At 24.9% G+C, this 15,014-nt stretch overlaps 1 protein-coding gene across 1 annotated transcript; it reads right to left on the reverse strand.

The window, feature by feature from the left end:
* Window positions 1–8,254: 8,254 nt before the first annotated feature.
* Window positions 8,255–11,629, reverse strand: LOC126909785 (voltage-dependent T-type calcium channel subunit alpha-1G-like). Its single transcript, XM_050692239.1, has 2 exons — window positions 11,379–11,629; window positions 8,255–8,613 (listed from the first exon to the last, which is right to left on the reverse strand). Exon 2 carries the CDS (start codon window positions 8,588–8,590, stop codon window positions 8,255–8,257), a length of 336 nt encoding a protein of 111 aa, XP_050548196.1. The 5' UTR covers window positions 8,591–8,613; window positions 11,379–11,629.
* Between the last annotated feature and the right edge of the window lie 3,385 nt (window positions 11,630–15,014).

A 15,014-nucleotide genomic window follows, 5' to 3' on the forward strand; every position in this document is an offset into this window, starting at 1 on the left:
TAATGATATCTGACAGTGATTAAAATCACTATCAAAAATAAACGCTTCGATGCAAATCTTTAGATAGTGTTTAATTTTAAAAAAATTGGTGTTTTATTCCAAAAGCTACTTGATTTGCTGGTTCCTTAATATCTCGATTAAGATAAAGTATGTCGAATGAAAAAGGGTTTATTAAAAAAAATTATTTCTCATAAAAAAATTGTGTGGATCCATAAACTTTTCAATAAGTTATAGCATTATAAAGTTAAATATAATATGAATAATAAAATCGAGAATTATCACACGAAAATAGCATTCGGTAGCCATTTTCACCACGAAGACAAGTCCAGAGGTCAAATTTTTTTTTTTCAAATTAAAGTATATTACATTAGCTTTAATTTAAGATATATATAAAAGTGTCAGACCTTCCGGAACATTTTCAAAAGTTATGTTGAAAAAGTAAATTTTTTGTGAAAAAGTTGTCATTTTAAATCCCCCCCTGTGGGCAGGTTAAGTGTCAGATTTACAAAAAAAATATACCAAATGATAAGTAAAGACATCAAGCATCTATATAAAAAAAAATTATATTGATATGTTCATTTTTGAAAAAGTTAGAGCATTATTAAGTTAAAAATATAAAAAAAAATTATTTTACAAAAATCGTAATTTTTTATTAACTTTGATGTCAATTTTCACCACGAAGACAAGTCCAGAGGTCAAATTTTTTTTTTCCATAATAAAGTGTATTACATTAACTTTAATTTAAGATATATAAAAGTGTCAGACCTTCCGGAACACTTTCCAAAAGTTAAGTTAATTTTTTGTGAAAAAGTTGTGATTTTAAATCTCCCCTGTGGGCTGGTAAAGGGTTAAATTAAAAAAAAATATATACGAAATAATAAGTAATGACATCAAGCATCTATAAAAAAAAAATTATATTGATTTGTTTATTTTTGAAAAAGTTGTCAGTTTTAAGTAAAAAAAATTGAAAATATTTCGAAAATTAGCGATTTTTAAATTTGTAATTTTTTTGGAGGTTTCCCCCATTTACGGGGAACGAGGGAANTGCGTTTATAGGAACAGAATCTGCCAAATAATTTGTGTCAAATCCTATATCTTTCCATACAGTTGCTATCGCATCTATTGTTTTATTTACATTGTCCCGACTAGATACGATTTGTGATCTTTTGACGTATTATTGAAAGAAATCGGTTCGGTGAGAGCTGAGAAAAAGTGGTAACAGACACAAAAAAAAAAAAAAAAAAAAAAAAAACACGTCTTAGTAAAACCAATACCTTCTCAGCTTCGCATCGAAGCTAAAATAAGTATTTACATGTAAAAAAATAATTAAGAACAAAAAAAAAACCCAGCACAGTGGGGACGTGGCATAGTTGTGTCCAGTATAGATTTAATCTGACAGTGACTAAAATCACTATCATAAGAAACACTTCGATGCAAATCTGTAGATGGTGTTTCATTCTAAGAAATTTGAGAATAATTACAAAAGCAACATTAACTTCTATTTCCTTAATTATATCCAGATTAGTAATTCTTTTACTTATATATTAAATAATTTTTATAATTAATTGTTTTCAAATTATTATTCATTTTTAATATGTTAAAAGTAATAATTTTTAACCTACTTTTTTTTGTCTTTTAAAGTGAAAGTTTATAATAAAAAAAAAATTGAATTTATTACCATAACCTTTTAAGCTCAATTTGCAAGTTTGAAATTGATATCATTAATGGGGTATTCTAGTCTAGAGGCATGAATTTCAGGTAATTTTTGAAGTGTTATAAAAAAAAGGCAATTAATATTTTAGTGTCCATTTTTTTATTAGTTATTAATTAGCATTACAAGAATACAGAAAAAAAAATCAAAAAATAAGAAAAGGTAAAAATTTAAAGAATTAACAGTTGATGAAATGGGGGTCTTAAAAAATTGGCACGTGACCATACCCACGATTTCAACCCTCCTAGCAATCTGAAACCAAAAAAAAAAAACATTATTAATCTAGAATAATGTCGTAATGTCTGGAACTACGGAAAAGTTGGAAAAAATTTTTTTCACGAAATGGCGACTGTCTGAAAAAAAAACAATTTTTTTACCACTTTTTTTGACTGTTACAAATTTTTTAAAAATAGTAAAAATTGAAATTTGGTGACGGAGATAGTTCCAGACATAGGTAAGTCTATAAAAAAGACTCTTTAAAAATTTCAGGTAAATCGGTCCAGTAGAACCTGAGAAATCGTGGGTATAGTTTTGAAAAAGACAGTTTCGAGAAAAACGTGTTTAAAGTTTCACGTAAAGTTTTTCGTAGTCTAAGTTATGAAATAATATTTTAGACTTACATTTATTCAATCTGCCAAAATGACATATTCTGAATAGTCAAACTTTGAAAATATATAAAAAAAAAAAAAATCGATTTTTTTAAATTTCTAGACTAGAATACCTCCTTTAATAGAAAAAATGGTATTCTTAAGATTAATATGCAACCAGGAAATTTTATAATTACTATTTACAATAAATTTTTTATTTCATCTATTGTTAAATTCAGGTAAAACTAAAAATCATTTTTTTTAGATTTTTAATTTATAAATCAACATCTTACGAAAAAACACATTAGAGTAAAAAAATTAGTAATTTTCAAAGTAAAATTATATAATATCAAATCTAATTCGACAATATACTTTAAAAATATTAGAAATGAATGATTTTAATTGTTTGTATGGATAAAGCTGGTTAAGCTACTTATTATTTGATTAAGGGATTTTTTTTACAATTTTTAAGGGTAATATCTTCAACTAAAGACGAATTGTAATAATTTGACGTATCGTTGATAAAAATAAGACAAGTGAGGGTTGGCAAAATAAATTGTAGCCACAAAAAAAACCACATAGTAAAATAATATTAACATGAATAATAAATTTCTTCTCACGATGGGAGACTATAGTGATGGGATCTTTGATATTTATTGAAGTTACTGAATCTAAATGAGATAAAAATAAATTATTTCAAATTTGTTTTCTAACTCAAAAAAAATGCAAAATATCAATTGCCACAAGCGGTTTCGAACTCGTACCCTAAGCAGGAAAGACACTCGTGTTACCGATTCGGCAACTGTTCGTTGCTTTTGTCGCATGATAAAATTAGCTATTTAAGCTAAGTCAAATTTAAAAGTTACTTTTTCGACTTTAAAAAAGCAAAAAAATTTAAATAAGATTAATTTCTTATGTCTTATGAACTTTATTCTATGACAATTCAATTATATAATATTCATGAAAATCAGTATTTTGCCCTTATAAGATATTTTAAAATAAAATAAAATATAAAATCCAGGATTTTAACAGAAAAATAGCATATTTTTGAATACGGTATCCCTTTGCGTATAGAAGATAGGTCGACGGGACAAATTTTTTTTTTTTTTAATTTTATAGTACATGACATAAGCTTTAATTTTATATTTGTTGAAAAGACGCAGTATTTTCGGAACATTTTCAAAAGTTAAGTTGAAAAAATTAGTTTTTGTAAAAAAGTTGCTATTTTAAATCCCCCCCGTGAGCAGAATAAGTATTAATTTTCAAAAAAAATGACATCAAATGAAAGGAAATTACTTAAGGTTTCAATATAAAAAAATATTATTTTGATTTGTTAATATTTGAAAAAGTTATGGCAGTTTTAAGCACAAAAGACATCCCGATAGAAGGTGATTTTTATTACATTTGTTGTTGAATTTCGACAGCCATTTGCACATAGAAGATAAGGTGTCGGGACAAATTTTTTTTTCATTTTATAGTACATAAAATAGGCTTTAATTTGATATATATTTAAAGGACGCAGTTTTTCCTGAACATTTTCAAAAATTAAGTTGAAAAAGTTAGTTTTTGTAAAAATGTTGCTATTTTAAATCCCTCCTAGTGAGCAGGTTAAGTGTTAAATTTTCAAAGAACTGATATCAAATGAAAGGGAAATATCTATGGTTTAAATATAAAAAAAAATTATGTTGATTATACTGATTTTTGAAATAGTTATGGAAGTTTTAAGAAGAAAAAGTGAAAAAAATTAAAAATTTACCGATTTTTAAATTTGTAATTTTTTTGGAGGTTTCCCCCATTTACGGGGAACGAGGGAATTTTTTTCAATTTTGAAGCGTAATGTCTTCAACTAGATACGATTTGTGAACTTTTGACGTATTGTTGAAAGAAATCGGTCCAGTGAGAGCTAAGAAAAAGTGGCAACAGACATAAAAAAAAAAAAAACACATCATAGTAAAACCAATACCTTCTCAGCTTCGCATCGAAGCTAAAAATAGGTGAATTAATCCAAAAACAAAATAAATTCCTATATCTTTCATTATCCTGATTAGCATTGCTTTGATTTATAAGTATAAAATATGAATAAATATTTATTATAGCAATTAAATTGTATGATTGATATTCAATAATTTATTGTTGTATATTTCGTTATCTCTAATGTAAAAACCTACAAAAAAGTATAAGCAAGGCTGTGCTAGTTAATAATTTTGTATAACTAGTTAAAACTAAGATAAATTAAAAAAGTGAGTAACTATTTCCATGATACCCTACACATGACTTTATTGACTACGTATGTACATAATCCTACTTTATCAAGTACATTTGTAATATTGACGCATATTACTTTTAAATAATTCTTAAAATATTTGAATGTAAATATAAAAAAAGTACCGCAAAAATTATATTGTATACCATACTGTTATCGTAATAATACTTTGTAATATAAATACATATATTTTCTTGTAATAGTTATCTAAGTCATGATTACTGTGTAATAAATATTTAAAAGACGTTAATAAAACAGTCTAAAAACACAATACAGCAGATTACTATAAGAGATGGAACTATCAACTGCATAAAGTAAAAAGGCTAAGGCTCCTTATTTTAGTCTAACAGCGCAGTAGTTATTAGATAGAGAAGAATAGCGTAGAACGGTATGGAACGTGATAGTGTTATTAGCTAGTTAGTTTACTATTTAGCACATCACAATGAATACGAAACAATCTGAAAACCGTATAACTAATGACATTTGTGATATTTATTTCGTTGTTCAAATGATTTAATCCTGACTGCAATTTACCTTAAAAGCTTAGATAAAGACAACGAAAAGGTGAGTCAATTTTAATTAACTCCAGCCATAGATTTTAATTACTAGAAAAGTAATGATCGTTTTTAAATAATAAGGTTTTATGAGTAATTGAAATCATTAATATAAATATACACGTAGATAATATAATCGTATTGTAAGAATACACAATATACACATATTTTAAAAGTCCTAGGAGTGGGACGCTCGTGCTGCTTCCGAAGCTACTCTAGGCAAATAAATCCTTAGAGCGAGACGACCGTGCTATTGCCCGAGCCACTCGAGGAAGAAGTCCTTAGAGCAAGGCTGTGTTAACGCACAGGCTACTTGGGGTTTCTTAACACACATAAAATTATATTCTTACTATTCAACATACCAATCGAATAATTTGTCCACTTTAGATTTAATCTGACAGTGATTAAAATCACTATCATAAAAAACGCGTCCATGCAAATCTCTAGAGTGTCTAATTTTAAATAATTGGGGGATTATTCTAAAAGCAACATGATCTCTTATTTCCTTATTTATATCCTGATTACAAGTTTTATGATAAATAAGTGTAATATATGAATAAATATTTATTATAGCAATTAAATATGAAATTGATATTTAATAATTTAGTATTGTAATTTTTACGGAAAAATTATAAAGTAGTTATTACATTTATGGCAAACTTATATAAAAGTTAAAGATCTTGATGCAATACTTAAAATAAAAAACCGTGAAAACAAAATTAAGTCCGCAATTTTTTTTTTCATGATAAAATATATTACATTAGCTTTAATTTAAAATATATATAATAGTGTCAGTATTTCCGAAACACTTTCAAAAGATAAGTTGAAAAAGTTAATTTTTTGTGAAAAATTTGTCATTTTGAATCCCAGATCAAAAAAAAAATTAACCAAATTATAGGTTAATACTTAATTTATCTATTTAAAAAATTTGTATTAATCCATACATTTTTCAAAAGTTAAATTTTTAATTTGATGTCGTAAATTATTTTTAAACCTTCGTATCACGACCCTGATAAAATTTCAATATTATAATAATAACAAACCTTTGGACATCCAATAATGTTTATTTTATATTTTGAATTACTAACATAGTTTAAACCACACTTCAAGCTATATTTTTAAATAAAATTTTATACTCAATCCAATTACACTGAACATACAAAAGACTGTTTAAAGATAGCCCATTTGTGAACAACAATTGACTTATTTCACCACAAGAACAGATGAAAAAGAAGAAACAAAATTTAATGATTCTCTGATCTTTATTAATTAACAACTTCATTGTAACATTTCATAAGCCATTGGTAAATCAAACATGCCTTTACTGTTTCAGCTAAAATATAGGTATAAATAATTGAAAAAATGAAGTAGAAAACTATAACAAGAAAAATTTGTGATCTTTTGACGTATCATTAAAAAAAATGAGTTCAGTGAGAGCTAAGAAAAAGTGGCCAAAGATACAAAAAAACACATCATAATAAAATTAATACTTTCTCAGCTTTGCATCGAAGCTAAAAATAACTAATAAAATGGCTAGTCAATAATATCTTTTGAATCAGCTCTCAGTGTAAAATGAGTAAATGAGGCATAGCTATATGACCTCGTATATAAGTCGACTTAATGTTTTAATTAGAAGTGATTTGACGTTTATGTTTCAATCATCCTTTAAAATTAAATAAACACTTCTTTTAAAAAATTTAAGTATCCCGTTAACTTCATTATTATTAGAAAATATGTTGATTTATAGCTTCTTACTTTATAGTAATTATATCTTGACTTTTTTAACCAATAATGTGATAATTGCAAAATTAATTTTATTCGATTAGATATATTTTTATTATTAGAAATTTATAATAAACATAGAAGAACTAAAAACTAAATGTAAGAAGCATATTTATTACGCTTGTACATAAATTAAAAACATTCAAGTATCAATGTGTTCAATTTTTCTCGTTCAAAAATCCTAACTCGATTTAAAAAGAAAAATGTAGACAAAAAAAAATTAAATACCTCAATCTCGTGGAATTTTTTATAAATTTGTGAAAGCTAAAATTTTATAATATTTATTTTAATTAAAAAGCTATCACGGACATAATAAAAATGGTCATACTTAATATAGAAGATAAACTTTAGTAAATATAGTAGCCACAAATCACTCTTTTTCCCTTTATTATGATGTTGCCTTCCAAAAAAGACTTCGCCCTTAAACTCAGTCTGAAATTCGCAGCTAATAGCAATATTTATTAATAAAACAGTAATTATTTATCAGTACTATTAAAATTATATATACCGTATAACCTATTATTTCAGCCAACCATCCAAATATTAAAAATTCTGTATACTTTTGAAATCTCAAACAATTTATTAGTTATACAACTATTATACGATCGCAGAATACATATCTGCGTAATATGGAATCTCAGCGTACTTTTAAAGTGAATACATATTCATGCTATATAAAATAAATATAAAATCCTTTGGGATTTAACACATCCCAACCTCGGTTTATTTAATTACAACATGTAATAATTCATGTAACAGTTGCCCAAGCTATATCTACCTACACTCACCAAACCCCATTGAAATTGTTTTTTAATTAAAAATGGTAAAATAAAATAGCTACCCTCGTTTATTCAGTTTTATTGGAAGTAGTTTTATATTAGTATGTCTATAATTATGGCAGTAATACGATTATTATTCTAAATCGGAGACTATCAATTTAAATATTTTGTTTACAAAATATAATGCTTTAAATTATAATGCTTACATTTAATGTCATGTATTTATAATTATTATATATTTCACACTTACCTTACAATACCTAAAACAAATACAAAACAATTTTATCACATTAATATAATATTCTGAAGATATTCTTTACTTTTCTATATAATACTAAAATCATCCATTTTAAATATCTCCTCTGGGTTATTTTTAAATTAACTTTTAATTTTTTTATGTCTTATTCGTTACGAATTAAACTCGAAATAATAAAAATGATTAAATAATAAAGTTTGTCACTCATTTGACATATTTTATATAACATATTTTGCAAAAGGTAAGTAATATAACCTTAATGAATTTTTTTTTCACTTTATATTTCCATAAAGTTTTATAACTAAAGAATATGAAATAATAATTATATTAAGTTATAAAAAGGATATGGATTTGTTATCATTGCTAAGCACCAATTTCTAGGCCTAGAGTTCTGATCCAAGTACTTCATAGATATTGGTATGAAACCCGGATAAGGAAGTTGTTCTTGTTGATTACGTTCAGCTTCCAAATATTCATCGTCATCTCTGTCATCTTCTGAGTCTTCTTCCTCTTCGTATTTTCCCATGTCTAAATTTCCAGGGTATCCAGTTACCGCAACTATATCTGATTCAGAACTACTTCTTGCCAACATACCATGATTACAATTAGAACGCCGATATCCACATTCTTCTAATCCACTAATTGCTGAATGTCTCATTGCAGAGCAATTCTTACGTGAGCCTAAAGTAGAAAATTATATTTTTACTCAATAATGTACAAAATAATAAATAAATGACAAGTCAACAAATTAAATGATACAAGATGGTAGTTCTCATATGCAAAAATTAAGAAAATGGAAAGTATAGGGTCAATAAAAATTCACATAATTTATCATTTTTTTAATATGTTATATTAATAAGAGACACTTAGTAATCCTCAATAAAGGAAATAATACTCATTAGGATTATCCTATTATATGATTTTGATCATCCTGAAATTATACTTCATTCGAATTTTAAATATGAATTACTAAATTATTTAAATTAACTTTTTTTTAACAAGCTTTAAAAAATTAATGGATTCATATTGTACTACTTTAGTTTTAAACATGCATGAAATAAAAGTAAATAATCCAAAGTTTTATTTGAATAGTTACAGTAAAATAATATTAATAATTATAATTGTCCGTTATTTATATGAAATGAATGTTTTTTTTTTAGTTTAAGAAATGATGTACAGGAAACTTTTCTTATTAGTCTAAAAGTAATATCTTCAAAATTTAAGCTTCATAAACATGACTAACAGGGTACGCTATAAGTTAAAAGTTCAGAGGAAATGTTAAATTTTTTAAATATTTTTGTGCTAATTTTTATTTTTTTTAAAAGTCATTAAAGACTTTTTATAGAATACGTAATTTTTTTAATAAAAGTGTATTTATACATTTTTTGTACAGTCAATAATTTTTTCTAATTAAAATAATGGATAATAGTAACATTGTCCGATTTTATGTTTTTGGCAATTAAAATGACAAAATAATATCCAAAATATACAAATGTTTATATTTTATCTCAATTTTGATCTTATATCGTACCTGTTAATCATGTTATATAAAGCTCTAATTTTGTATATATTATTTTTAGACCCATAGAAAAATATTTCCGGATGGCATTTCTCAAATTTTAAGACTTCAAAAATAATGGGCACCCAACTGAACTCGATTGGTGTTACATTTACTTTATATTCGTACATTCTAGAATATATATTTGTAAAGTTTGAAGCAATCGATCAAGAACTCTAATTAGAGTTCTTATTAATTATCAAAGATATATTAATATGAAGAATAATAAGACCTATAAAAGTAAAAAAAAAAAATCTCATTATAGTTGGATTAAAGATTGGCTTAAAGTAATCTTATTAAACTCTCCCTTTTGATAAATTCAAACTTAATAACAGTATAAACAAAAGTCCAAACATGTTCATGAAAAAATAAATGCTGAAATGAACTAAGAATAATAAGAGCTGTAATAAAACTCACATATATAATACATTTCAGTAAAATTTTGGTTATAATAAATTTATTTTGGTAGATATTGCTTCAAAATAAATGCGAAAATCATATATCATAATAAAAAAACATAATCTTAATCAAAAGTTCTCCATTTAAAGGTAAGGATTCATAGATACACATTTATCTAAAGAATGGTCATCAATTATTGAAAAACATTATTTAAAACCTTTAGTTAATAATATTTATGTTACATTTATCATGAGCAATTAAAAACTAAATAAATAATTTATATAAAAGTATACATAATAACCAATTAACATATATTTATGTTAATTTGTCTATTATCCCAGTCCGAATTCGGAAATACACGTTTTGACTAAACTTCAAAGTTTATAAATGATTCTAAAAATGAGCTTATATGAACTTATCAGGATTATATACATATATGAAAGGTATACCAAAAAACAACGCAATTCACTTTTTTCAAAATAAAAATTTTGTTACAATAGTTTCTTTATTTTAAGAATTTTACATATTTGGTTATTATCCTGTTTAGATGACATTTTTTTGCTCTATTTTTAAATGACTTAACTGTTTTTTCCTAAAAAAGTAATAATAAAATTATAAAAGGATAGTTTTTCTATTATTTATCAGTGTAATTCTTAAAAAATATTAGAAAGATAATTTAATTTTGTTCACTACCTACATATAAAATTTTCACATTACTCCTTGTTTTAAATTTTTAGTTTGTTAAAAAAACATTTTTTGGCGTTTTTAAATATAAAATACATTTTTTTCAATTAACAAAAAAGTAACTCGCATTGTTTTTTCTTGGTTCTCTTCATACATTTATAGAAAATTCTAATTTCTAAGATGCTTACAGAACATTTATTCAGAATTAGATACCGGGGTAGAAATGTACAGTAAAATAAATAAATAAAATAATTAATTGTAAAATAGAAATTTACTTAACCCTTTCTTCTAGTACCGAAAACATTTCAATTAATATAAAATTAAATAATCATGTTTTAACCTTTCGTTATTAGAATTTTATCTATATTAAATATTTAATGAACGTTTGATTACGATTTTAATAGGAAACACATGTTTCCATGCATGAGGTCGCCATTAAACTCCTGCGTAGACGTATGAGATTATTCTGATCGATTGGTGTCTGGATAATGATGCATAATTAATCATATTACCAATATCCAAGGATACCAAATATTAATAATACAATAAAAAATTAGTTAAACTAACCTTTTAACAATTCTTTAATTTTTGTCAGTTAATTGTAATTTAGAATAAAATATTCAATGAAATATTTCCCTAATGTAAAGTGATAAAATTTTATCACATCACATTAAAACATTACTTCTATATTTATATATTTATTTACGAGTATTATTAAATGTCCAATAAATACAATTGACAGTGGATGGTTTAAAGGAAACCATGTCAATTGTTTGCAATTATTTATTTATTTAGACAGGCTCACTTGTATGTGTTACGTTATGTAATCCATTCACAATTTTATTACACCAACTTTTGCAAATCAATAATTTGAAATAAAAAATTTAAAATGATAATTTAATCATAACTAATGAAAATAATAAAAAAAAACATAGAATAAAAAATAAAACAATAAATAAATTAACTGAAATAATAACGACGTTACGGAAAAAACCAACGTGTTTGCGCGGGAAACGCGAGTCATGAACTCGGCGACCGGCACACACAGACTGAACCGCGGTATTCTCGTCCATCGTTGTATATGTATAAAATGAGTGTATGACTGAGAGGTGTAGTCGTACATCCTGTTGCGCCGACCGCCCACACTCTACCACTTTGGTTGTGCATTTTCGGCAAACCAATGGATAACCATTACAGTCTGGTAATTTCCACAGTGTAGGATATTGGTTGTGTCTCGACCATAAACATGGATAGGACACATTGATTTATAAGTGAAGTATATATCAATGAAATGATTACAAGTTTGTGTCATATGCTTACCTAATAATAACAATTATAAAATCTTTAAGTTTATAATAAAAATTGATCACAAGTGGCTAATTGTTTATAACTAAAATATATTAATATATTAAAAATATTTAACTCAAAAAACCACTAAAAAAATTACTAAAAAAATTTTTAGTTCGTGATAAAATAGAAAAAATGTTATAATAACTCGATGAATCCGTTCTTCTCTTATTGCTTGTTAAACTTTACTGATTTTTGACCAATTTTCTATTGTAAGTTTGTTGTTTAGCATACAGTAATCGTCATTTCTTAATGATGTACACTAACATGTTTTAATTGACAATTTTTGTAGTCATATCTATCACTTACGATAGCAAGAATAATCACCGATAATAATTTAAAGTCCATCGAAACAGATTATTGTTAAACCATCCGGTATTATAAAAATAAAATTAATAATGAATTTTAACTTTAAATCCAAATATTTAAACAAATTTTAAATGCAAATGGTTAATCATATAAAAAAAAAAAAAGGAAACAACATTTTTTAAAATTTTTTTTTGTATCATCAAACTAAAAAAAGAAAAAAAAATCTCGTTAAAAATATTTAAAAAGTTTAGATTTTTTAACTCTGAAGGGACAAAAAAAAATTATTTAACTACATATTATTGTAAAAGTTTTTAAGTAAAACAATTTTTTCTTTACGAATATTAAGATTTTGATAGTTAATCCTAATTGAATATCTAGGGTTATCTTTGTATTCAAAATTCCCTTAACAATATAAAACATACGCGTTAATACATTTGTTTTTCGATAAATTATTATTTTTATGATATTATTTCGCAAATTGAAATAATTGAAATAATATTGAAAGAGTTGAAGAGTATTATTATAGTAAATCATAAAGATTCCATTTAGTATTTTGTAACCTAGTATAACATTTAATTATTTTTCTTTTGTGAAATTGTCATTGAAATCGTGATTTAATGACTTTGTTTTAGATAGAAAATCAATATTTTATTACTTGTATTTTTACTATATTTTAGCATAGTCTATGTATATTGGCAGGTCCAGTAAAATAAGTTAGAAGTCAATTTATTTTATATTTTATTATTGTATTAATTATAAGTAATAATTTATTTTAACAAAAAAGTTGTTTTTTAAGTCACTCTACCTACGCCCCTGGCTTTATATATTTCTTCCCTTAATAATATCTAGATAACGCTATTCCGACTTGTTACTTTTAATGTATACAATAAAATAAAATAAAAATGTTTATTATCATTTTAAAATACCTTCTAAGCTTCGCATCGAAGCTAAAATTCTATGTAATTATTTTATATTTAACGATAAATTAACGATCATGCCGCTCAATAAACATTATCGACCGCATTCATTTATGTAGTAAGATTGCCTAATCAAAGCGCCGCCCAATTCGTTTTTCTGATAACACCGTTGAAAAAAAGGATACTCGCATTATTTGCTTCACTTTCAATAATTCTTTTTTTATTGCTTGATTTTTAAGAATTTTTCTGTTTTTATATAAAATTTAGGGATGATTCAATGGGAGCAGTAGAGGTAGTTGCCCCGGCCCTCGTGATTCAAATTTATATTTAAGACTCTGCTTTTCTGAAATCGTAATATTACTGAAGACCCCATAAAAGCTTACACCGTCAATGATAAAAACTGTCATTAATACTTTACATTTCATTTCACATTTCTAAACTGGGTAATTTTATTTAATTATAAAAAAAACAACGTAATTAGCTAAGATTTAGAGAGAATTTAAGAGACATAAATTTGCTACAATAATCTACTTATATATATATATATATATATATATGTCATATAGTAGGTATAATTCGAAATAATGGCCCACCTAAGTAATAATTGTTCAAAAAAAAATTTGAAAATTAAAAATTCGTCTTAAGAAAAAAAAATTTATAAATAAATGTAAAGATTTTCCAATATAATTTGCATTACAAATCCACAATATTAATTACACTGTTATAATAAAACACCTCAATTTTCCTTTACATAATATGTAGAGGATAATTGAATAAATATTATATACAAATCGATATACTTCCTTGGTTAAAGATACGTCCAAAGATCAAAAATATCTAGTTGAAGTTATTATTGCCAATATCTTAACATTATTATAAATTAATCAAATAAAAAAATCGTCATTTCCAAGATAATTTATTTAGCTTCAGATAATTCAGTCAAACGAAATTAGAGATAAAGTCTAATTCGAATAATAATAGTTAACCAATTATCCAATTTTATATTCTTGAGTTTATAAAAGGGTTTAAGTTATATTTAGAAATAACCTACTTGACGGGCAAATTGATCTCAATTATGATAGTTGTACAGTATTTTTTTAACTGGGAATTTTTCGTTACCTTTTTTTTGTATTACAAATAAAACATTAAGAAGCCACAGAAATACAAAACATTAAAAAAACATAGGATTATTTTTGACTAGAATACTTTTCAGAGAATTTTTTATATTTTCATTATCATACAACTATCAAATAAGTAAAAGATGATATCTTTTTCATTGTAATTTTTAATAAATATTCATTACTTCAAAAAAATGTTCAAGCTTGGTTAAATATTCTTATAGACATTTTTTAGTTGTATTTTTTTTTTAAGAATATATCTTCTCATAATAATCTACAAAAGAATATTCTCGAGAAATATTCGTGTTATCGAGAATATTCCTTGTTTAACATCACTTAACATAAAGCATTTGTAATTATGATTTTATCATACTTGGTTATTTATGAAATATGATAGGTTTTGAAAAAAATGAATTAATTCTAAGTGTTGCTGAACATCTATATAATTATTATATAGATAACAAAAAATAAAAGCATAGATTATGATTTAAAAGAAAATATTGTTTTTATCTAGATTTTCCCAACACTGACTACAACATTAAAAAATAATCCATGCTACAATTGTTCTACTATGAAATCGGACGTCAAAGTAAAAAAATTCACGATTTTTCCGGTATACCTAACAATATAAAACCTATCTTCTCTTCTTCTTCCTTGTCTTAATCCCAACTACTTGGGGTCGGCTACCCTTATCCTAAACTTCCACTTGACACAATCTCCCACATCATTTACGCTCACATCAGCTGTCCT

The sequence above is a fragment of the Daktulosphaira vitifoliae genome, unplaced genomic scaffold, assembly GCF_025091365.1.
Source record: "Daktulosphaira vitifoliae isolate Bord-2020 unplaced genomic scaffold, ASM2509136v1 Scaffold_1, whole genome shotgun sequence".
Classification (NCBI taxonomy): domain Eukaryota; kingdom Metazoa; phylum Arthropoda; class Insecta; order Hemiptera; family Phylloxeridae; genus Daktulosphaira; species Daktulosphaira vitifoliae.